This window comes from Podarcis cretensis, assembly GCF_951804945.1.
Source record: "Podarcis cretensis genome assembly, chromosome: 1".
In the NCBI taxonomy this organism is placed as follows: domain Eukaryota; kingdom Metazoa; phylum Chordata; class Lepidosauria; order Squamata; family Lacertidae; genus Podarcis; species Podarcis cretensis.
In genome coordinates this window covers 121,448,154-121,473,901 of record NC_137170.1, presented here as the reverse complement: position 1 = coordinate 121,473,901, position 25,748 = coordinate 121,448,154, and the positions used below count along the sequence as shown (strand labels likewise).

The following is a 25,748-nucleotide window of genomic DNA, read 5'->3' as shown; positions in this document are numbered from 1 at the left end:
TACATAGACATAAGTCTTTGCACTAATGGGATGGTCTTGCAGGATGCAGCCCTATGACTTGCTGACTCCTCACATAATTCCTGAATTTTGTTGGCAAGAGGAAACAGTGTTAGGGTAGTAGTTTTGTTGCGTTGCTATCGCCCTTGAGTGACCCTCACCCCCAAGGAAAGAGCCAATCTAAACAGCTGAGTAGTTGTTGATTGATTACATTTTATTCTTCTTAGGACGGGGGTGGTGCTGTGGTCTAAACCACTGAGCCTCTTGGGCTCGCTGATCAGAAGGTCGGTGGTTCAAACCCCTGTGATGGGGTGAGCCCCTGTTGCTCTGTCCCAGCTCCTGCCAACCTAGCAGTTCGAAAGCACGCCAGTGCAAGTAGATAAATAGGTACCACTGCAGTGGGAAGGTAAACACCGTTTCCGTGTGCTCTGGAACTTGTCACAGTCCTCTGTGCACCAGAAGCGGTTTAGTCCTGCTGGCCACATGACCCAGAAAGCTGTCTGTAGACAAACGCCAGCTCCCTCGACCTGAAAGCGAGATGGGTGCCACAACCCCATAGTTGCTTTGACTGGACTTAACCGTCCAGGGGTCCTTTACCTTTTACATTTTATTCTTAAACAAAGCATATCTTTTCAACCTGTGCTTGGGCTCTCTAGCCATAATTGCATGAGGGAAGTTGACACCTTTGCACCGTCTGAGCTGTGGAATCAGAGAAGTAAAGAACTGTGAGACACCTCCTCCAATTCATTTTCCCCCCAAAGAGACAAAGCTAACATAAACTTCACTTGGTGTGTCAGGTACTGTAGCACTCTGAGTATAGTCCTAATGGCTATGTAGCAGGACATGAAAAGGGGATGATTACAGGAGATGAAGTAGATGTCTTAATTGATTTTAAAAAAGGTCTATAAAACCACATTACTTTTAATCAGAGCTGTTGGCTAGAATGTAATACTTATTATAGAGACATAATTTTGTTGTTGTTTTTAACTATACCGTTTAGCTGACTGATATTTTAAAAGTTAATCTGGGGTCTTTATGAAATGGCTTCAGTCTCATGCTGAGAGGTAAAATGATTCGGATGACATTTGCAAAATTTGTAGCAATTGCAATCTGCTCAGTTTATCCCCTGACATAGTTTCAGGATATGCTAGAAACCAGTGAGCCTAGTGATGGGGGGACTCCTGTCTCCTAGAATTAAATTTCAAAATTGCCTTTAAGACGGCTGAAAAATCTTGATGAGCAGAGCTCATAAATACAAGCACTATTTTTGTAGAGGTTACGCTACAGCCATGGCACTTAATGAGTAGAATACTTAGGAGATTCAATAAAATAAACATTCAGATAATTGGATTGTTGACGAGCTTTCTAGGGGTTTTCATTTATTCTTTTAATTCCAAGTCTTCTGACTGCATGGCACAACATAGATGCAGGTCCATCAAATGTGTCTGAGTGTTCTTCTGGGGGGGGGGGGAGCTTTATATTTATTTATTTGGAAGGGGCGGGGTATTGAAACAAAGTTTCTTCTGAATGCCAAAGTCTGCATTTTTAGCACAAGGGGGAAAAATACACTCCCCGCTTTGAGAGCAAAGGTTGACAGACTGCGCTGGAGGGAGCTGAGTTGCGGGGATTTGTTCGGACTGCAAGCAAGGCGAGCCAGGAGGGAGGCGCAATCAGCACCACGCCTGCAAGACAGCAGGGGCACCACAAAAGGAAATTTTGTGAAAGCCAAGATACTGGCAGAAGAAGAGTTCCAGCTGCAGAAGCAGCTGGGAAACGAACCAGCAATCAACGCCATATAACAGAGCAGCAAGGGTCCAACGAGCGCTTGCCTTAATATAGATGTGTATATAAGCTTTGAGACTGCTCAGTGGCTGTTCTGTTCGTCCGAGACATAACACGGTACAAAGGGAAGGCTGAAGAATTTGTGCAATGTTTATCTCCTCATTCCTCGGCAGGCCTGTCTGATTATGACCTTACAAATAAAGAAACAAACTTAATTGACTTTTGTCCCTGCTCATCAACTCCTGTCTCCCTCAGTGTACATGTGCTACATCGCATTAAAAATATCAAAGCTCCCATGGATTTTAACAGATTGAGATTGCACTCGGTGATCGGCTGGCGGGTGTCCCAGGCTCTTGGACTGGACTTTTGCAGCTGAGCAAAACACTGTCGGGAATATTACTGAATAATAGTGGCCCCTTTCCCATCTCTCGTCATTATCCTGGAACTGTCTTACTCATTAAGATCACCTCTTGCCTTAGTGTTATTTATTTTAAACTCAGATTTGCATTAAAAAACGGTATCCTTCCTTCTGAAACTGTATCCTTTCTTCTGAACTTTCTCTTGCCCTTTGTGTAAGGGGACTGCAGCTGATAAAACATACTTAATCATGATTTTCCTCACCCGCCCCCCTTTTGTAATTTCAGTTTAAAAGGAACGGGGGAGGGGGAGAGAAATTAAGTTCACATTGTTCTCATTTTCTTGTTTAGTTCAAAATTATTTGCAATTTTTTAAAAAAATTAAAACAGCTGACATTAACCATAAAAATATTCCATCAATTTCCATTTAAACATATAGATTTCATATAGTCAGTCCATATGTCAAATAGGTATATAAACGAGGTTGATGGCCATGTGTTCTAACTTAGAAAGGTCATTGAGATCTCCATACTACAGCATAGTGGGTGGTGGCTGTTGGTCTGGTGGGTTTTTACCCTTCTAACCTTTCGGCGTAAATCTCTTGCCCGCCATAAGTGTTCACAGGATGCATTTTTGTCGTCCATCAGTTAGTCCCCAAACCGCAGGGATAGAATTTAAGAATATATGAACGTTTGCACACATATATCAATGATTTATCCAAGTCAAAGTTAATATGAACAATAATTCTTGGCCGAAAAGGAAACACCATGTGCATATTAAGATCCTCCCTGAAGCTCAAGTCAGTGTATGCTCAGTACTCACTGGGGAGCATGGCCTTTTCCACGGTGGCACCAAATTAGCAGAACTCCCTTCCTGTGGGGGAAGCTAATCTTGCTTCATCCCTGTGGCTCTTTAGGTCCCAGAGAAAGACAGCTCTTTTGAAGAGAAGCTCTCAAATTCATTGTATAATCACTTGCAGTTTGCAGCCTGAATATTGCCGCTGATGGTTTTACTGGCAATGACGATTACTGCTCACTTTGTTGGTTTTTGCTGTTGTCCAGTTTTGATTGAGATACAGATATACCGTATTTATGTGAATGTAATGCACACCTTTCTTTGGCCAAATTACATCACAAAAATTAGGGTGCACATTAGATTTGATGGTGCCGGCAAATACTTGTTTGGTTTCAAGGTTTTGAAAATTGAGGTGTGCGTTAGATTTGATGGTGCATTATACTTGTGTAAATATGGTAGATATAGATACACACACACACACACACACACACACACACACACGCCTAATAGGATACCCCCCCTTCCAGTGTGGTGTAGTGGTTAAGAGCGGTAGTCTCATAATCTGGTGAACCAAGTTCGCTTCCCCGCTCCTCCACATGCAGCTGCTGGGTGACCTTGGGCTAGTCACACTTCTCTGAAGTCTCTCAGCTCCACTCACCTCACAGAGTGTTTGTTGTGGGGGAGGAAGGGAAAGGAGAATGTTAGCTGCTTTGAGACTCCTTAAAGGGAGCGAAAGGCGGGATATCAAATCCAAACTCCTCCTCCTCCTCCTCCTCTTCTTCTTCTTCTTCTTCTTCTTATTCTTCTTCTTCTTCTTCTTCTTCTTCTTCTTCTTCTTCTTCTTCTTCTTCTCACTCCTGTAGTCTCATGCTCCCCAAATCTTCTCTGGGGTTTTCCCTATCCTCCAAAGAAGATTATTGGTGTGCCCTTCTAGGTGGTTTCTGTTACACTAGCAGACTGAGTCTAGTGATTTCACCCATTGTCTTTACTTAATATTTAAAAAATCTGATTGAGCACCTTTTGGAGGCGCAGCTCAAGTTTTATGAATATGAAGATTCATGTCCAGCTCATTCCCAACCACTACAAACAAAATGTACTGCCCACAGTGCGGCCAGGGAAGCTTACAGCCACCGCTAAAAACACCAGCAATTGATTGACAACAATCAGCATGAATATTTTATCAGCCAGGCCAGTATCCTGTTACATTTCAGGTGCGCTTCTTATGAGCTTGCATCTGCTAGACATCTCAATTCTTTGCAAACACCAGAGCATAAGGCACAGGGGATTCCCCCGTGACTGCAGAAGAGATCTATGTAATGTCAAGGAGAGCTCGACTGGAAGGTAGGTTGATGGGTTCCAGGCTGGAACGTTCATGTGCAATTGGGTGAACTTATTACTGGAAGGTGATGTTTATTAGGCAAAAGTGTTGGAAATGCTGGCAAAAGTGATCTCTCCAAAGTGATCTCCAGAGCCAGTGTGGTGTAGTGGTTAAGAGCGGTAGTCTCATAATCTGGGGAACCGGGTTCGCGTCTCCACTCCTCCACATGCAGCTGCTGGGTGACCTTGGGCCAGTCACGCTTCTTTGAAGTCTCTCAGCCCCACTCACCTCACAGAGTGTTTGTTGTGGGGGAGGAAGGGAAAGGAGAGTGTTAGCCGCTTTGAGACTCCTGAAGGGGAGTGAAAGGCGGGATATCAAATCCAAACTCCCCTCCTCCTCCTCCTCCTCCTCCTTCTTCTTCTTCTTCTTCTTCTTCTTCTTCTTCTTCTTCTGTCTGCACAGAGGTGGGTTTAGGGCAGCGTGGCTGTTCACACACACACACACACACACACACACACACAAAACACACACACACAAACAAACACAGACCCCGGCACCAGGCGCCGAACCTTAAGGCTACCACGGGGTGTCACAACTATGAAGTAGGAAACTGAAGGCGAGGGGCTCCAGATGTTGGCGTCGCACAGGGCACCACTGAAATTTGAAAGAGCAGAACCTCCAAGTGTCCCTATTTTCCAGGGACAGCCTCGGATTTACAGAAGCCATCCCGGTTTTTCTGGTTTGATCCCGGAATGTCCCGCTTTTCCTATTTTCCTTGGGGAAATGTTGGAGGGTATGGAGTTATGGGACCCCCAAGCCAAAGAGATAAATAACTGTACAACCTTTAGAAGACATCTGAAGGCAGCCCTGTCTAGGGAAGTTTTAAAATGTTTTATTATATATGTTGGAAGCTGCCCAGAGTGGCTGGGGCAACCCAGTCAGATGGGCAGGGTATAAATAATAAAAGGATGAAGATGATGATGATGGAATTGGACATCCCTATTTTAATCAGGGAAATGTCGGAGGAGGGTACAAAGTCTGCCCTTGCTGTGCATTGACTGCATGACAATTACCGTATTTTTTCGTGTATAAGACTAGGGTTGTTGTTTTTTACCAAAAAATAGGTTTAAAATTGGGACTCGTCTTATACACAGGTAGTGCTGAGGGGTATTTTCATAATTTGGAGTCCCCAAAAATAGGGGGCGTCTTATACATGGGTGCGTCTTATACACAGAAAAATACGGTATATGAGCCCTGGCAATATTTTGTCTGCCCTTATGGGACGTGTGTGTAGGGAACGGGAAGCGAGTAGGGTGCATGTGTCGTGTGTCACCGTGTTGGAAAGAAAAAAAATGCCTTTCGCCATAATAGTGTTGTCTAGTGTAACACTTCCCATTTCCTCTCACAGGGGTGAAGGCAGTTGCTTGTCTGTATAGGCGAGAGTAAATGGGAATACACACTGCTGAAATCGGTACTAAACAGGTTCCTTAACCCGGTGATCCTTTGCCCATTGAGACTAAAGCCTGCTTCTGTCTGCAGTGTTCCATCCTGAGTCCTGCTGATTTGATGCACCGAAAGTACACGGGCACTGGCTTTTAAGTACAGTGGTACCTCGGGTTACATACGCTTCAGGTTACAGTGGTGCCTCGCAAGACGAAATTAATTCGTTCCGCGAGTTTTTTCATCTTGCGATTTTTTCGTCTTGCGAAGCACGGACTTTGGAAAAGCTTCAAAAATCACCAAAGTCTTCAAAAACCTCAAAAAAGGCTACCACACCGCGTGCTGTGAGTTGCTCCTCGAAGTGAATGCACGGTTTTAAGAAAAAGGAAACAAACTTGCAAGACAAAGGAAACAAACTTGCAAGACGTTTTCGTCTTGCGAAGCAAGCCCGTAGGGAAATCCGTCTTGCGAAGCAGCTCAAAAAACGAGTTTTTCGTCTTACGAGGCATTCGTCTTGCGAGGTACCACTGTACAGACTCCGCTAACCCAGAAATAGTACCTCGGGTTAAGAACTTTGCTTCAGGATGAGAACAGAAATCGTGCAGTGGCGGCGTGGCAGCAGCCGGAGGCCCCATTAGCTAAAGTGGTACCTCACGTTAAGAACAGTTTCAGGTTAAGAACGGACCTGCGGAATGAATTAAGTACTTAACCTGAGGTACCACTGTATTTCAAAATTGCACTTGGCATTTAGTGGGTTTGATGGGCACAGAATGCCGGGGGCAGTGGGGAGAGGCCCAGTGTTGTAGGAAGTAGGTCAGATGTGGGAACCTTTGGTCCTCCAGATGTGGCTGAAATACAACTCTTGTTAGCCTCAGCTACCACAGCCAATGCAAGGGATTGTGGGAATTATAGTTCAGCAATGTCTGGCGGGCCAAAGGTACAGCACATCTGAAACACCTGCTGCTGCTGCTGCCACGCCGCCGGAGCACAATTTCTGTTCTCATCCTGAAGCAAACTTCTTAACCTGAAGCACTATTTCTGGGTTAGCGGAGTCTGTAACCTGAAGCGTATGTCACCTGAAGCATATGTAACCCGAGGTACCACTGTAGAGGAGTGACAGTCGCCAGGAAATCACAGAAGCCTTAAAGATAGACTACCTGATGCTTGCCAACTCAAGCAAATACAAATACATGGAGGATAAGACAATTAACAGCAACAAGTCATCGGGATTATACTTCTGAATTCTCCAAAATGTCTCTCATCAAAATAGGGATGTCAATAATAATAATAATAATAATAATAATAATAATAATAATACCGTGCCTATTTGACTGGGTTGTCCTAGCCATTCTGGGCAGCCTGCAATATACATAAATACATAACAAAAAGTTAAACATAAAAAAACCCCTTTCCTATACAGGGCTGCCTTCGGATCTCTTTATTATTATTATTATATTGATTTTTTTTTTTAAAAAAAAAACATTTTTATTAAGTTTTCCACTTTAACAATCCAATCAAATCACATTAAATATTCCAAATTATACATATACATATCAAATAGTCCGAATATTCAGCCAAATTATAAATTTTTAATAGGACTTCTCATGTTTCAAGTTCAGAGGCTTCTGATCATCTCATACTTCTACTGCTTTTCATAGTCATTTTATTATATTGAATTTATATACCGCCCTATACCTGGAGAATTCAGGGCAGTTCACAGAAATGATACAATATATAAAATAAAAATAAGTAACCCAATAACACCCGCCCCCCCAAAAAGCCACATTTTAAATGTTGCAGGATGTCAACCAGGTCAACCAAAGGCCTAGTTAAAAAGGAACATTTTTGTCTGGCGCCTAAAGGTGTATAATGAAGGCGCCAGGCAAACTTCCTCGGAGACAGCATTCCACAGACAGGGAGCCACTGCAGAGAAGGCCCATTCTCATGTTGCCACCCTCCAGACCTCTCAAGGATGAGGCCACAAAGAAGGGGCTCAGGAGATGATCTCAGGGTCCAGGTAGGTTCATATGGGAAGAGGCAGACCTTCTAAAGGTTCTATAGTTACTTCTCTCCTGGGCTCAGGGGTCCCATAACTCCATATCCTCCAAAATTTCTCCGATGGAAATAGGGATGTCCTAAGAGAAAGCAGGACATTTCAGGATCAAATCAGAAACTGGGGCAGCTTCTGTAAATCCGAGACCGTCCCTGGAAAATAGGGACACTTAGAGGGTCAGTAACTCCCATGTCAGGACACGGGTGGCGCTGTGGATTAAACCACAGAGCCTAGGACTTGCCGATCAGAAGGTCAGCGGTTCGAATCCCCGTGACGGGGTGAGCTCCCGTTGCTCGGTCCCTGCTCCTGCCAACCTAGCAGTTCGAAAGCACCTCAAAATGCAAGTAGATAAATAGGTACCACTCCGGCGAGAAGGTAAACGGCGTTTCCCTGCACTGCTCTGGTTCGCCAGAAGCGGCTTAGTCATGCTGGCCACATGACCCGGAAACTGAACGCCAGCTCCCTCGGCCAATAAAGCGAGATGAGCGCCGCAACCCCAGAGTCGGCCACGATTGGACCAAATGGTCAGGGCCCCTTTACCTTTACCTCCCATGTCAGAGGCTCCTGCGGAATGCAAGTAGAGGAGCGCTGTTGCGCAGTTGTCTTATTGGTGTGCGTCCTGTGTGCAGCTGGTTGGCCATCGCGAGAACAGAATGCTGGACTAGATGGGGTTTTGGTCTGATGCAGCAATGTTCCTCTTGTAACATTTAAGGATTCCCACATTCAGGTCAGTGGTTGAAACTGACAAGTGGATCCGAAACAAGGACAAAAAATTATTTTTACCTTTTGTTGGTCCCTGTGGCAAGCTATTTTGGAACTCCTGCTGTAAATCCAACCACAAAAGGTGTAGCAATCTTCAGCATAGGACTAATTTTTAATAATCTGCAGTGATGGCAAGCAATCTTTTCATACAGTCATTTGTTCATACATTCTCCATCTCATTATTCTTCCCCAGATAGCTCAGGGTGGCACATGCCATAGTGCTAAAAAAATACAAAAAAAAATAATTTTAAAAACCGCTAATAAACATTAAGGAGCTTCTAAAAACATGTAAAGCAGTCACAGAACAGTTTCACTGTTAGCACAAATGTTTACAGATACTGTCTTGTCATCTGAACAGACTTCGTGAGGGAAGAAATGATGATCATTTCAGGGCAAAGCTTTTACCTATTCTGAATCCCGCGGTCGATAACAGAACGGAATCCCTATCATTTTGAGCTTATTGCTCAAACAACAACAAAAGGAAGCAAAGAAGCAGGTTTTGGTGCCAGCTATTTATTCAGGCCTCTGAGGGAGCTTATCATTTTTTAGAATCAGTTCCCTTATCATTAGTAAATTAAATGGCTCTCTAAATATTTTAGAATATATCAAATGTCACAAAAGCACAGAATATGAATAATTCATGGCAGAAAATTACCTTTGCGCCGTTTGATACATCGAGGACGAAAATATCAAAACCGAGCCTGAAAAATCATCAGGCGCAGAAGTCTAGTAATCTGTGACAGAACAGCCAGCGTATTTATTCTAGAACCATGCAAGTACACACTCTCATGTGTGCAAAAAGAAAAAAGCAGTGGAATATTGTGATGTTGGCGGGTTCTTTTGCCGACTATTATGCTGGAAGGGCAAAGCGTTTCTGGCTCCAAGCGAAAGAACCCCCTTTATGTTTATGCATCGTGGAGACTTTTTTTCTGACAGAAAAACGAGGGGAAAGTTAGTTCTATCCACCCACTCAAGGCTAATAAAATGTTGCCCTCTCTCCTCTAATTTGTGTATAGTTATGAGCTGTTCTTTTTAATTTCGTGTCAATTGCTTTATTTCTCGTGAATTGTAGAAAGACATCTGTCATGAACTGGCAGGATAATGGGGAGAAGAAAAAGGAGGAAGATCCCAGTGAGGGGTGTCACCGGGACTGGGACGCACTGGGGCAAGCAGGAGATGGGGAAGTAGAGGTTGGTGTAGGAAGTACGCACAGATTGATGGAGGATAATGAGGGGATGGGGGTTCAGTGCACAGGAAGCAGAGCAGCAGGAGCCAGAGGGTCCCCTGTCTCCAGGGGCCAGTGTGGTGAAGTAGTTAAGAGCGATAGACTTGTAATCTGGGGAACCGGGTTCGTGTCTCCGCTCCTCCACATGCAGCTGCTGGGTGACCTTGGGCCAGTCACACTTCTCTGAAGTCTCTCAGCCCCACTCACCTCACAGAGTGTTTGTTGTGGGGGAGGAAGGGAAAGGAGAATGTGAGCCGCTTTGAGACTCCTTCGGGTAGTGATAAAGCGGGGTATCAAATCCTCTTCTTCTTCCACGAACATTGCGGGCTCTGAGGTGTAGGGAGAAGCAGGCAGGGTGCTCTAGGAGGCTGAGGCAGGCAGGGCCCACAGCCCAGCCCCCTAGCTGTCCAGGTGGGGCTCGCTAGCTCTGGGAGGTGGCTTGGAACAGGTGAGGGTCACCTGCCTCATCAGGCCCAGATGCTGCAATCAGCATGCAAAGCGCAACAGGGAAGCAGAGCTGAGGGACTTGTGTCTGCTCAAATGCCCATATTGATGGACCTCAGCTTGGGAGCTCCAGGATCTCTGTGGGACTGGACTTTAGACACGTGCCTCAAACCTGGACTGGGGATTCGACTTCGCGACTTGCCGCCAGGTAGGCCAGGGGTTCAGGACAACATCATTGTACTGAGCATTTATTTATTATTTTATTAATTCATCGCGTTTATACCCCAAGGATACATGACCATTGGGGGTTCCTTCCATCTCTATGATTCTGTGAGGGTGAGAGACTGGCCGAAGGTCACCCAGTGAGTTTCATGAATGAGCTGGGAAGAGGACCCTGGTCTCTCAGGTCCTAGTCCAGCACTCTAACCTCCTCCTCCTCCTCCTCCTCCTCCACCTCCTGTTCTTTGGCGATCACTCGTAGCAGAGTAAGATTGTCTTCCATGAACACGGTTTTAAAAGCAAGTGACCGTGGAGGCCAATTCTGGATCCACACATCCTTCCACAGTGGGGACATAGGTTTCCGAAAGAGAGTTGATCAAGGTGAGGGTTTGCCAAGCGTGCCTTCCTCGTTTCTCCCTTTCGTCCTGAGTTCGAGCGTCTTCAAAGTCCACGACACCTTTGGTAAAGGCTGTTCTCCAACTGGAGCACTCGTAGGCCAGTGTTTCCCAGTTGTCGGTGTCTATACTACATTTTTTTTAGATTTGCCTTGGGAGAGTCTTTGAACCTCTTTTTTTGACCACCAGCATTACACGTACCATTTGAAATTTCGGAATAGAGTAGTTGCTTTGGAAGACAATAATCAGGCATCCGCACAACATGACCAGTCCAACGAAGTTGATGTTGAAGAATCATTGCTTCGACACAGGTGATCTTTACTTCTTCCAGTACACTGAAATTAGTTGGCCTGTCTTCCGAGGTGATGTGTAGCACGCTAACCACTACAGCTCTGGCTGTCATATTGACGATGTATCAGAGCTGTTGCTCAGAGATTGTTCCAGGAAAGAGAGAGAGCGTGAAACAGGTAGGGTACCAGATTCACAAATATTTTACTTTAACATTCGAAGGCTTTGCCGCACCCATTATTTTTGTTGATAAGACTCCTGCTGCAGAATCATTCCTCCTTTTTAATTCCTTGCTTCTCCAACATGGCCATGGCTCCTGGTGCTGTGTCAGATTTTGCTACCAAACACCCTCAGAGTTTCATGGGTGGTTAGTCAGTGAGGCAGCTGAGGAAAAGGAGGTATTTGTGCAAGCAGAATTGTACTGTCTATCCCTTTGAATCATGGCCTATTTTATGAAGAAAAAGAGCATATTAGATGACACAGAAACTTGAGGTGAAATGAAAATTGCTGATTTAGTTTGTACTTTGAAGGAAGTATATTTTTATTTGCTTGGGGTTATTTATTTTAAAGGCATGTAGCCAATAAGGCCTTAGGCTTTACTATAGTCAACCAATATACAGGCATTTAAAATGGCAAATTCCATTCTTTGAGCGGTGTCCGTGGATTGGGGTAGGGGACAGCAATTTTTGTTTCCCAGCTAAGATCTGTCAGTTGTTCCACTAAGAATCATAGACTTCTCCCGCTTCCTTCCCACACGGCCAAGTGATCTGATTAATGGTCTGTTATGTTCTGCTTCCTTCCATTTTGTCTTCCTGCTGTGAAGCCAATGTGTGTGTTAAAAATGCTGATCACACAGCTGACTGTGACAACTGCAAGGCCACCTGACCCTGTGCTGGGCCATGATTGGATCTGGACCATATAAGGCATCAGAGCATGATACTTCTCCCAACCATATGAAGATAAGATTTTTCTAGCTCACTCTTCTTCCTGTTTCCTGGCTGACTGCCAGGAAAAGCAATTTTAGTATGGTACTTTGGGTATTTACTGTGGGAATGTTGTGGCTAGTAGGAGAGGATATATTGATTAAATATTATCCTTCCTCACTCATGCTAGTGAGCTTAGTAGCAGAGCACATTCCCAGAAGCAAGTAGATGGATTCATTACCATCATATAAATTGAGCAATCCAGCCTGGCTTGTCCAGATTGGATTGTTCCTGGTAAATTTCCCCTTTAGTTCCCTCTTGAAAACAATAATGACACAACAGTCTTCTTTTAAAAGTAATGATGATGTTTACTTACATTCATTTCACAGTATTGTCCTGAAGGCAGGCTTTATCTTGTAGTTACAGTTACAGTTGTAGAGAAAAGAAGTCTGAGCTCGGCCTCAGACTTTCTAACCTGTGGCTTCCGTCCTCCGTAAGGATGAGCCATGTGCCGATGGCTAAGAGCCCAGTATGAAGTAAGCAGCACATAAGCGGCACACAAAACACTACCAAACCATTCTACGTTCTAAATCTTATATTCATAATCCAAAAATTGAGAGAACAAGGTACTTGATCTACTACAGAAGCCACAAACAGGAAACTCATTCAAACTGTGTCCAAAAGGAAGATTCAGTCTTTAAAGTTCCTTTAGTCAGGCTCCTGTAGATATCAACAAAGGTAAGTTTGATTTAACGTAGTGTCGATGTTACACTCAAGGGTTAGATATCAACGAAGATAAGTTTGATCAAACGAAGTGTCCGTGATGTTATGCACGACATTTAGACAGGGTGCCGGTGTTTGTCACCTGTTTCACCCATGAAGAGTCTCAGGCTTCTTCAGTAAATTCTCTCTCATGGTTTTGATATATTTATAAACATTCACTGGTGGCACAAACCAAAACTTATTAGTGTTTAAATAAAATTTCTAAATAATATCTGAACGGACTGAGGCATCTAATCATAAGCCTGCATTTTTATTAAAGCTTATATGTTTAATCAGGGCCTGTATCTTAAAAGACCCGTCTTAGAAGACCAGTTGCCTAAAAACCTTGGCAAGATATTTTTACTCCTAGACAAGGGGCCCCCCTGATTTATAGCAGAAAACAATTCTCAAAGTTGTAAAAAGGGAATTACAGGCTGACAGCCAAGGTTGCACTGACCCTACAAATTAAGAGTGGATAAATAGTAAAATGAGCCATATCTTCTTCCTAAGGTTAAAAAAGGTCAAGAGCAGTGAAAAAGCATCTAGCTGGCAGAAAAAGAACATTTTGGGAAATCTTCTCTAAAGCTGTTTCTTTCTTAAACTAAGATCCTTTTAAGATTTCTTTTCCTTTTTAAAGGTTATTTATGTATTAAATATATTAGCTTAAATATAATTATGCAAAGGATTTAAGAAATGCTAGATTCTTATTTCATATAGTTGGAAGAGATCACAGGGGCCATCAGGCACCAGCCCCCCCTTGCCAGACAGAAGACGCCAATCGAGCGCTCCTGATATATGGTTGTCAGGCCTTTTGTTTAGAAACCTTCAAATGAAGGAGATCTCAATGTTGATGTGAACTCAATCCTTGACATGCATAAGATAAAAATTCAAGATTAATTATCTGTTTTGGAAGGCAATAGGGCAAGGAGGGCAAGAGGTGAGCTGGTAATTAAGATTCCTTGTTGAGACACATGTAAGATATATTACTACTTATTTGTCATTTATAGATAGAAGAATATATAGCTTTTTGATTTCCATAAAAGGGCAAGAGGAAATGGGTGTATCTTTTGTGATTGGTTCTAGCAAACAGCCAATAGGAATTTCAACCAGGCTGATTGGACAGAGGCAGCCACAGGAGGAGCAAGGGGGCTGGATTAAGGAAATATAAGTGCTGGCCAGAATGGCAAGAGGCCAGGCCAGAGCTTGGTAACCATATACCACTGTGCCTCATATTTATTTGTCTGACAAATAAATTACTATTTTAATTTCTCTATTGCTGCGTTGAATATTTCATTCCAGCTAAGCGTTAACCACAAGCAGGGTGCTACAGGACAAGTACAATAGTCTCTACTTACAGTCCATATGTTACATTCCTTCTTGGCTTAAGCTGCAATATTTAATTTCTTTCGTCAGGAAATTCTCCCTCAAGATTTTGGTGTATTTACATACATTCACTGGTGATATAAACCAAAACCTCAATTTTTGGATTATTAATATAAGATTTAGAACGTAGAATGGTTTGGTAGTGTTTTGTGTGCCGCTTATGTGCTGCTTACTTCATACTGGTCTACTATGAGAATTGGCAGCATAGGTTCGTTTCTTCAGATGGCTAAGAGCCAGCAGAAGGTGGTAAAAGAACCAAGGGGCCAAAAGAGCATCAAAAGAGGAAGATGGCTGCGTGACTAGCCCCTTTATAGGGTCTGCATGCCCATCTACCTGGTGACACACAGGGGGAGGAGGAGCCAGAGCAGGTATGACAGGAAGTCCTTCCTGTCTGGAGCCACATTCCCCTGTGTGTCCATTCTAGGAAATAGGAAATGTTGTATTTGACTGCTACAGTGAAGATACACCCCACATTGACACACACACTTTCCCTTAATAATCTTAATAATCTTAATACTGACTGGGGAAACTCAGCCAGATGGGTGGGGTATAAATAAATTATTATTATTATTATTATTATTATTATTATTATTATTAGCATTTATTGACACGTTACTTGGCTGGAGGACTCCTTTGCAAGATTCAGAGAATTCTGAGGGACAGTCCTGCATTGGTTCACATATTTATTTATTTTTTGAACGGTGCAGATTTGGTAGGTTCTTGCATGCTGAGCTGAATCCCCACATCTATACTGTATTCATCTTAACCTTTCTTGGCTACCATTCATATGTGGGCAAAGCAGTAGTACAGTCATACCTCATGTTACGTCGGCTTCATGTTACGTTCTTTCAGGTTACGTCCCGCGGCGACCCGGAAGTACCGGAAAGGGTTACTTCCGGGTTTCACCGCTTGCGCATGCGCAGAAGCATAAAATGACGTCACGCACACGCACAGAAGCAGTTAATCGCAATCTGCGCGTGTGCAGACGCGCCGCTGCGGGTTGCACTCTTTTCATGTTGTGAACAGGCCTCTGGAACGGATCCCGTTCGCAACCAGAGGTACCACTGTATTTTTTTCTCTGCTCGCAAATGGGCTGCTCTAGGATAGGCAATCTCCTAGGACAGCCTTGAGCTAAACCCAGTTTTGATGTGCGTGTCTGTCTGTCTCTTCCCCAGCCAATGAACCACCCACGACAGTCCTGACTTAATTTAATTTTCCAATTCATTGCTGATGTAGGTAATTATTGGATGCTCGTCTCCTCCTGCCATTTTCTCCCAGCTGCTCCCATAGGGGAAACCTGGAAACGTTTGTCTCTCGTCTCTTTGGAATTAACCCCCCCCCCACTCCCAAAATGGCCTGGAAGTGATAACGCATTTGTAATTTATGGATCTTAACGGGAGGTTCCTTTTGATAAGTCGCTCCATAAAGATATCCACCAAAGTAACTTTAAAATTAGTAGATTCTATCTCAGATGCCTATTATTATTGTTTGAAGCCGCTTGGAGAAGAGAAATTATGTAAATTGGTGTCACGCTAGGCTTCTGCACACACGCTGGGAATGCATAACAAGCCAGCCTGACGACGAAATATTTCATCTTGAGCAAGAACAATCATCTGCATTTAGGAGTCTGGTCCATATTCACTTTTTTTTTTAAATGGCCCAAGACTGATGGCTATTTTTAAGGGTGGGGGGGAAACCTCCTCAAAAAGGAAAAACGAATAAACCTGTCACTTAAACATTCTGAGAGGTGACCAGTTGCCCTTCAAAGCGAAAAGGTGCCTTGGAAGGCCATAATCGAATGCATTAAAGGAGCGAATAAAACAGCCAGCCCTTGCTGCTGGTCGCTTAATAGCTAAGTGGCTTTTATTCTGCAGCCCAATACGTGTAAAAGACTCGATAAATAGATCAGCCTCAGGACCAATTAGTGTCACATTAATCTGCAGCAATAATGAAGCGAAGCTGCTGGAGGTTGCACCAGTTGAGCTGTGGCCCCCGCGACGAGGATCTTAAGTTGGAAGCACAAGCCGTGCGCGCAGCGCACTGCAGGGGACAAGCCGGGAAGGAAATATGGAGAAGGAGCTGTTTTCCGTATCACTTAGGAAAGTCATCCTTGGGGGAAAGGAGGCAACCATTTAAATGCTGAAGGAGTCTGGTCCTCTGTTTGTGGGACAAAAGCGCGACATCATGTAAGCTGGCTTTAGAAAATTAGGTAGCTCCTGCTAAGTCTGCAGTGATATTATTATTATTTTCTTTCCAGTTTCCCTTCCTTTCGGATTTCCCTTCCTCACCTGTGCACACTCCCTACCCCCCAAACACTTCCAAGCAGAAGGCGGAGAGAGACTGATTTTGGTTTGCCAGGGTCACTGTTCTGCTGCAGCCGGCCGCCCTCCTTACATCTCACATTTCACTGGCACATGTGTTTTGTCCTTGCTGTTAAATTGCTGTCAAAGGAGGTGTAGCAAAAGAACCTTCTCGGGTATTGATTTTCACATACAGGGAACATAGTTCATAGCTATTTGATTTGCCACCTGCAGTTTGTAACCGAGTGGACTCGGGAGATTATAAACTTCATTTCAGCACCATGCCCTAGGGCAGAGCTGAATTCTGCTAGCTAATGCCAGCGATTATTTCCCTTTTTGCACGTGCTGTTGCTGTTACTTAAACTTACAGGAATTGTAGTTAAATCACCCAAACAGCCGTTTCACCTAAGTGGTACCGTGTTCTTCAGCTGTACAACGTTTTGAGGCTGCAGAAAAATCTCATTTGCTTAATAGAATTGCTAGACTAATGGCTGTTAATTCATACTCCGTACAATGGGGAATGGGTTGCTCCCATTATCAACTGCAGGACTTGGGTATAATATCCAACTAGTTAAATGATTTGATTGTTCTCTTTCAATATCTTTTTCATTCTGATTCCTCAGAATGGTGGCTAGATGATTTCTCAGTTTTGTGGCAGAATAATTTTGATTCATGGTTTAGTATAGGGTTGTGCTATGTGCTGCTGCTCTTTGACCTATTTGTGCTCCCTGCCTTTCTAAAAAACAATGGTGCAATTTATTTGGAGCAGCCGAACTGCAATTCTGTGCATTGGATATGCATGGGACTTGACTGGACGCAGATGCTTGCTTCTGTGTGCATTGCTTCAGTTTCTGAAACGCATTGAACTTCACTGAAGGGCAAATATTAGTATTTAAGTAGAAATTCAAAAAAAATCTTGCAAAGAAGTGCAACAATTTAAATGGCTAGTGTGAAGTAGGAACTCCGTCAAAGAAAAGAAAGGCGGTATCTAGCCTCTGCTTGTTTGTTTTGTTATCATTCTCTGAGTTTCTCTGTGACAATCTGTTATAAACATTTGCAAAGCTTGAAAGTCTTGTTGTGGCCTCATGCACTTGACAGAGCAAGGAAAATCATGGATTTACAGAAGTCGTCCCAGTTTCTGATTTGATTCCAGAATGTCCCACTTTTCCTTAGGAAGTCCCTATTTTCATTGGAGAAATTTTGGAGGGTCTGGTAATTGTGACTCCCAAACCAAGGAGATAAGTAATTCTACAACCTTTAGAAGACACCTGAAGGCAGCAATTCATAGGGATGCTTTTTAATGTTTATTTAAAGGTAAAGGTACCCCTGCCCGTACGGGCCAGTCATGTCCGACTCTAGGGTTGTGCGCTCATTTCACTTAAGAGGCTGGGAGCCAGCGCTGTCCGAAGACACTTCCGGGTCACGTGGCCAGCATGACGAAGCTGCTCTGGTGAGCCAGCACCAGAGCAGCACATGGAAACGCCGTTTACCTTCCCACTAGAAAGCAGTACCTATTTATCTACTTGCACTTAGGGGTGCTTTCGAACTGCTAGGTGGGCAGGAGCTGGGACCGAAAGACGGGAGCTCACCCCGCTGCGGGGATTCAAACCGCCGACCATACGATCGGCAAGTCCTAGGCACTGAGGTTTTACCCACAGCGCCACCCGCGTCCCCAATGTTTAATTATTTATATATATATATTGGAAACTGCCCAGAGTGGCTGGGCCACCCAGTCAGATGGACGGGGTATAAATAATAATGATGATGATGATGATGATGATGATGATGATGATGTTGAATAGGATGTCCTTATTTTCATCGGAGAAATGTTGGAGAGTAAGAATTAAGCCCAAGTTCATGTAATGGCATTTGTGCATTATGTATTCATCCTTTTTACAAAGCCTTCTTCCTCTCCCCACTTGGTTGTCCTCCTGTCCATCCCCTTCCTGCTGTGAAAATTTAGGCCATAAGTTCTCCTTAAATAAATAAAACTTTTTTAAAAAATTGATTTTTAATGTCAAGTAGCGAAACGTAGCCATACATGGAAAACAGAGCTTAGTAGTTGTACCGAAAAGAAAGAAAAAGAGTGGCTGGTTGTAGTTTTACACGTTCCAAGAAAGGCAATCAAATGGAAGTGTCTCTCCATAAGGTTCTGTGAGTCGATGGAGGGTGAAAAGCATGTTCGATTGTCTTAACGAAGCTAATAAAAGGATGCCATGTTGTATAGAAGGTGTGAGTCTTCCCTCCTCCCCAATCAATATTGCTTTTGTGAGATGGTTAATTTGTCCATAAGCACAATGGCAATCACTACTGGCAAGCACAATGACAATCACTAATCTAACTGCATTTAATAAATGGAGAATGTTCTTGATCTGAGGAGTAAAATAAGATGGTAGGGCCAGTTTGGGGTCTGCTTGTAGCAATTGTCCTATCATTTCATACGCTCCAACATTTCTATGGTGAAAATAGGGACGTCCCGTTCCATAATGATAATTTTCCTATTTATACACATCTCACTGGGTTGCCCCAGCCACTCTGGGCATCTTCCAACATATATAAAAACAAAACATTAAACATTTAAAAAACACAAAACTTTCCCTATACTGTATAGTACTGTTCAGACGGCTCAGGGGTTGGATAATTCCATGCCCTCCAACATTTCAGCAATGAAAAGAGGGACATCCTAAGGAAAAGCGGGACATTCTGGGATCAAATAGCAAACTGAGATGACTTCTCCAAATCGCGGACGGCCCTGGAAAATAGAGACACTTGGAGGATCTATCATTTGATTGTTTGAGAAACGTGTTCCCCAAAGGGGGTGCTTTTGGGGCAAAACCACCACATGTACCGTAAAGAGCCAGGTAAATTGCATACCACCCAATCCCGGATTCACAGAAGCTGGCCCAGCTTCTGTTTGAAATCCTGGGTGTCCAGCCTCTGCCTCCATCCGCCTCCTCGGCCTTCGCTGCAGCCTTCGCTGCTGCTGTACATTGGAAGCGGGCACACCGATTGAAAGCACACTTCCAGAAGCAGGCACACCATTTCTGGCAGCTGCGCAGATTCCCTCATGCAGGGATGTATTGACCTTTGGGATTTGGACTTGGGCCAGGAGGAGATTGGAGTTGTGGGGACTTTCAGTTTTGGAGGGATTTTGAAACACATCCTGAAACATCTTTTGGACTTTAGCGCTAACTACGGAGATTTGGCTGACCTGTCGAGAAGGAATAAAAGCATTGCTAGGTTGGAGCCTCCCCGAGATCTACTCCTCGGCATCAAAGGAAGGAAATTAAGAACAAGATCAACAGAAGACAAAGTAAAGTGCATGTATAAATATGAAGAAGATCTGCAGAAGGGACTTGGAAAAGAGTTAAGAGCCTCGGACAGAAGATCACCAGGTTGATGGACCATGTGGAATAGACGGAAAGGACTGGCAGAATCCGAGACCAGGGAGAGGAGACGGTGGAAGAAGATTGGAAAAAGTTTAAAGTTTATTTATAGAAATGTTGTAAAATTAATGAGTGTTAGGAAAATGTTGGAATGAAATTATATGGCTTTAGTAGAAATGTTATAAGGAGTTAAGTATAAATAAGTATTATGGTATTAATGGAAGATAAGGTTAAAATAAGTTAAGATAATTATATGACAGAAAATAGAGAAAGAGGGAAAGGAATTGCTGAAATAATTAATAGAAGTGGAATACAAAAAGGGAGGTGAGAGGAGGTCGATGAAACGAGGGAATGAAAGATAGGGCACTGAAACGGTATGATGTGTTTTTTAATTTTTTTATGTTTAGTTTAATGTGTTAATGTTGTGTTGTGCATGGTTTATATATTGTATTGTATTGTATTGTATTGTATTGTATTGTATTTCTTTTGCTTTTTTGCTTTTTCTTCTTCTTTTCTTCTTTTTTTTGTAAGGTTTAAAAGTAATAAATATTATTTTTTAAAAAAAAACAAAAAACAATTCTGGCAGCTGCGCCAGCCAAGGAGGCCTGGAAACGCTGGCTGAGAAGGGCTGCTTGTGCTGTTGTGCCGAGAAGAGCTGCCTGGTCTCTTCTTCTTCCTTCTCCTCCTCCTCCTCCTCTAGCAGCTGCCTTAAAGTGGCACATCAACCCACAAATCACTGGTCCATTCCCCTTGATCCTTCTTTTGCCCGCCTGTCTCCTCTGCCCAGTCCTCAAGCTCCTCCCCATCCCTGACGCTTGTTTACACTCTTAGCCTATGATTACCAGATTTTTTTCAATGAATCCAGGGACATTTTTAATTATTATTTTTTTTAAGCTGAGTAGCAACAGGGAGTCAGTAGTGGGGATGGTGAGGCAAAAGACCCTGGGCCCAAGCACACATGCATATTGTACAAAGGTGCAAAGCCCTTCTTTCGCACCCTGTGAAACAGAAATGCACAGTGTTTTTATTATTATTATTATTATTATTATTATTATTATTATTAATGCCTGGTTCCCTGCAACCTCACATCTTTCAGTGAGGGAACTGCCGGAAGGCCCTCGGAGCTGGAACTCAGTGTCCAGGCTGAATGATGGGGGTGGAGACGCTCCTTCAGGTATACTGTTGAACATTTAATGCAACAGTTGGAGTGGACTTTCTCAGAAGAAAGGCTAAGACAGGGTTACCAGACATCCCCGGTTCCCGGGGACAGTCCCCAGATTTGCAAATCTGTCCCCGGGAAACATGGCAGCAGCAGCCTCAGCAGCCCAGAGCCAGCCTGTTAGTGCAGTTGGCTCTGGCTGGCTTCAGGAGCCGTTCGCTGCTCACTGCTTGCTGCCATGGCGCCCGCCATTTTTCCTGCACCACGGCAGTGAGCAGCTCCTGAAGCCAGCCAGAGCCAACTGCGCTAACAGGATGGCCCCTCCTGGGCAACGGCCGCCTGCCCGTGACTCCCGAGCCTTCCCTGATCTGTCAAAACAAAGGGGGAAGGAGATCGAGGAAGGCTTGGTGGTTACTGTTAAGTTGTGGGTTGACATAGCAGACGACACAGCGATTTCTCCAAAGCAGCTCTTTATTTTGTAAGCTGGAAAAGAACTGACTAGCAAACAGCTCAGCCGGCCTGCTTTTATAGGCAGCCGGCTGTCAACATTGTAGCAACAACAACCCAGAGTTTCCCGCCTAAAATAACTGACGTGGACCTGAGTGAAAACTATCTACAGACCTGAGTGAAAACTATCTACAGTATCCCCCTGCTGGCCCAGGGTGAAACTTCACTACATAACAGTGGCGGGTGTTGCGCCATTGCCCAGTTTTTTTTAAATGGCCTCAGTCCAGTATACCTGAAGGAGCGTCTCCACCCCCATCGTTCTGCCTGGACACTGAGGTCCAGCGCCAAGGGCCTTCTGGCAGTTCCCTCGCTGCAAGAAGCCAAGTTGGGAGCCGCCCAAAGTGACTGGGGAAACCAAGCCAGGTGGGTGGGGTATAAATAATAAATTGTTTGTTTGTTTGTTTGTTTTGTACATTTTCCTTCTACGTGGGTTTCCAGACTGCCTCTGCCTATAGGCTCATGGAAAGTGACAGCGGTCCAAGTATCTGGCCTGTTTGCGGGCATGAACATGGAAGCACTGCAATCTCGCCAAACACTCCTCTCTCTTTAGCAATTTTATTCTATTTGAGGCATTGAAAGGCCGCAGCCGATTATCCCACAAACGCAGCTTCAGCCTTCTCTCTTCCATGTGGTGGTGAAAGCCGATGTGCCAGAGCTAATTGCGCATGCAGACGCTCTCAGCACCATGTGGAGATGTGCATATGGAACAATAAAACAATATTTTCTGCTTTGCTGCACAAGTGTATCTGCTGCAAGTGCTAGGATTGCCTCCACCACCCATTGCAGAGTCCCAGAAACGCGTAGCGTTTTACATCACGACTCCTCAATAAAATACGGCTCTGGAGCTGAGCCTAGAACTAATTTCGGGGCCGATCTGTCCAGAAGGCTTATGTTACTGAGGACTGGATAATGATTCTCCACTGAAAGGCAGCTACTGTTGCTGAAAACAGTAAAGATATTTACAGTTTCAGAGGGCTTGTGCTGGAAATAACACCATCAGTCAGGAAGAGCTAGCGTGGCTCTATTATCCTTGCTCACTGGTCTGACACATCCTGTCCTCTTATGTGTTGAATGAGCAGTGGGGACTGGTGAGAGAAGAGGGCCTTTGAATTCCCTGGAAACTGTTTATGCAACGCTGACGCAATCTTGCTGTTGATTGTTTTACTGGCTAATTTGTTTACATTTGGCATTGCTAATTCCGACGCACGTTTTGCTTTGCGGCCATTGCCTCACATTTTGGTGGAAGTTCTTATTGGCAAATTGTTCAGGGTTGACTTATGCCAACCTTTACTAACCTGGTGTGCCTTGTTATAAGAAAAAACTGCTCCCTTTCCTTTATGGGGTATTCGGCCCTTATATAGTCCTTAAGTGGGTTCCCTATCGATAGGAGAAAATAACAGAGGCCACCAGAGTATATTGAGAAGCAAAGCAGCTAGTAAGTGTTATGTTTTCACCCTGGGCCAGCAGGGGGATACTGTAGATAGTTCAGGTCCACATATGCAAATAAGGGATTGAAAGTGACGTTCAGTGATTGGATAGTTACAGCAAATGGTTACTGTTTGTCAGCATCGCCATTGAGCCAGTGTCACCAACTGGACTCATGCGCTTCAACCCCGACTGGGCTAGGCGAGCTGGGTAGCACTTCCAGAGACCACCAGGTCAAAGTGCTGTGGACTCACAGCTTAAAGTTGTGAGCACCGGATTCACTTCCACAATACAGTCGTCGCACAGCAGAGTATAGCAGAGTCTAGCAGTGTATAGACGACTCGGAGAGCAGCTCTGTAGAATATCTTCTTTTATTCTATAACTACGATACAAAACTATATACAGAGCTAGATAGGTCTAAGCATAAATGAATGCTACACTGAGTGTCTGCAGCTGCTCTTAGCAGCAACCTTATCTCTACACACGATCTCTAACACTCAGTCTCTCTCTCTCTCCGACACACTGACTGACTGACTGACTTGGTGCTGGAGCTGAATAAGTAGAAAGCAGAACACTGCTCCTCCTCTCTGGAGGATCAGCAGACTCATCAGGAGATTCTTGGATATGGGAGGGGTGAAATCTCCTCAGCAGCTAGTAAGTGTTATGTACTGAAGTTTTCACCCTGGGCCAGCAGGGGGATACTGTAGATAGTTCAGGTCCACATATGCAAATAAGGGATTGAAAGTGACGTTCAGTGATTGGATAGTTACAGAAAATGGTTACTGTTGCACTCTAATATTGCTCTATATATGCAGGCTGGCTGAACCCTTCAGTTCATTTCTGTTCTGGCCTGTGAATAAACAAGAGCTGTTTGAAGAATCGCTGTGTCGTCTGATATGTTCACCCACAACCTAACAGTAAGCCTGGTCTTTATTCAAAGGACTGTTGCAACAGGGTCCCCACTCACCACACGCAGGAGGGAGAACAATCCTGAACAATGGTGCTACAGTGGTACCTTGGTTCTCAAATATAATCCGTTCCGGAAGTCCGTTCCAAAACCAAAGTGTTCCAAAACCAAGGCGCGGTTTCCTGTAGAAAGTAATGCAAAATGGAATAATCTGTTCCAGACTTTTAAAAAACAACCCTTAAAACAGCAATTTAACATGGATTTTACTATCTAACGAGCCCATTGATCCATAAAATGAAAGCAATAATCAATGTATTGCAGTCACACACAATCAATCAATCAGTAGCTGAACTGGGTTCCACACAGTCACAAAAAAGGAGCCGCAAAAACAAAAATGCAAAATAAATAGCAAAAACAGACAGACCTCAGCGTAACTCTCCAAACGGAAGCGTGGCACTCAAAACAGAAGCGTAACCTCAAAACGGAGCACATTCGACTTCCAAAAAAAGTTCGCAAACCGGACTACTTACTTCTGGGTTTGCAGTGTTTGGGTTCCAAGTTGTTTGAGTACCTAGGCGTCTGAGAACCAAGGTACCACTGTAATTTTGATTCTGATAATTGTGTCTGAATCTTACCAGTTAACATTCTTCGTAAGTATAATGATGTAGAGGCTTGCAGTACTTTATTTGTTTTCTGGCTGCACTATTCATTTTATAGATGATCCTCTATTGTCAAGTTAATGTTTACGATTATTAAGAGTGAGAGATTGACTCGAAGTTTTCCTCCCTTTGCCTGCAGCGTGACTTCGGCACTGAGGGTGCATCTATGCAATAATGAATGATACCTGCGCCGTCATCTTTCTTAGACAGGGAACCGGCTATCTATATAACTGAAGTTAAAATGTGTTCTGGCTTGTATTCTCAACTTTTGCAAAACTGTCGCGCCAGGCCTGGGTTAATTTGTATTGGCAGATAAAAGGTTTTTAGAGCACAAAGACAGATGTTGCAAATCTGGGGTTGTTGTTTTCTTCTAAGCATCTTTTTTTAAAATGAAAGAGCAAAAATCCTTTGTGGAAATTAAAAGAGTTATCTCCTGTTCATCTTGTATCAGGAAGTTATTGAAATATACTCGAAGTCGAGAGTGGATTTCATGCTTTTAATTCAGCTCATAGTGGTGAGGAGGAATGGAAGTTCCCCCAGAATGTCTGCTTTATATACATTATTTACACAATGGCCTCACGTGATTGGCTAATTCCGGGATTCTCCTGTAGGCCAATCAGGTTGCGGATTCACTTCCACCTGGAGCTGGATTGGGTGGCTCCTGTGGACCAATCAGACTGCTGCATTCTGGAGCCTATTATTCTAGGACCAATCAGACTGCTGCATTCTGAATCCTATTGTTCTAGGGCCAATCAGACTGCTGCATTTTGGATCCTATTCAACTCAGTACATAACAGCTATAGATTTTGGAGCTTTAAAAAAGTAAAAGGGGGTGGGGAAGAACCAGCTTGCTTGTATCATCAGGCCTAAAGCCTGTGGAGATCAGCTGAGGGGTTTTTCCATACTAAGAGAAGCATTGCCATCCTGCAATCAAATTGTGGTTTTATCCTGTTCTGAAGCGCATTTTATTATGAGGGGTGTATGTTTTTTTTATACCCACAGCATGCGTCCATATGCAGAATAGACACTTAAGGAGGAGACTGCTACTTCCAGTGCTGGTTATAAAAATAATGAGAAGCTGGATTTTATTTGTGTAAATATTTGGTTCCTTTCAAGCTGATAATAATAATAATAATAATAATAATAATAATAATAATAATAATAATAATAATAATAAAATTTATTATTTATACCCCGCCCATCGGGTTGGGTTTCCCCAGCCACTCTGGGAGGCTTCCAACAGAACACTAAAATACAATAACC

At 43.7% G+C, this 25,748-nt stretch overlaps 1 protein-coding gene across 2 annotated transcripts in view; it reads left to right on the top strand.

Moving 5' to 3' along the window:
* Window positions 1-25,748, top strand: part of MYO3B (myosin IIIB) — a 294,124-nt gene that overhangs the window by 13,558 nt on the left and 254,818 nt on the right. The window contains exon 1 of one of the 2 annotated variants that reach the window (XM_079981555.1): window positions 16,281-16,328. The exons of the other annotated variant lie outside the window; for it this stretch is intronic. Within the exon in view, the coding sequence (XP_079837681.1) occupies window positions 16,327-16,328 (2 nt within the window). The 5' untranslated portion in view covers window positions 16,281-16,326. Of the gene's footprint in view, window positions 1-16,280; window positions 16,329-25,748 lie in introns of those variants that run through there. 2 annotated transcript variants of the gene reach the window in all.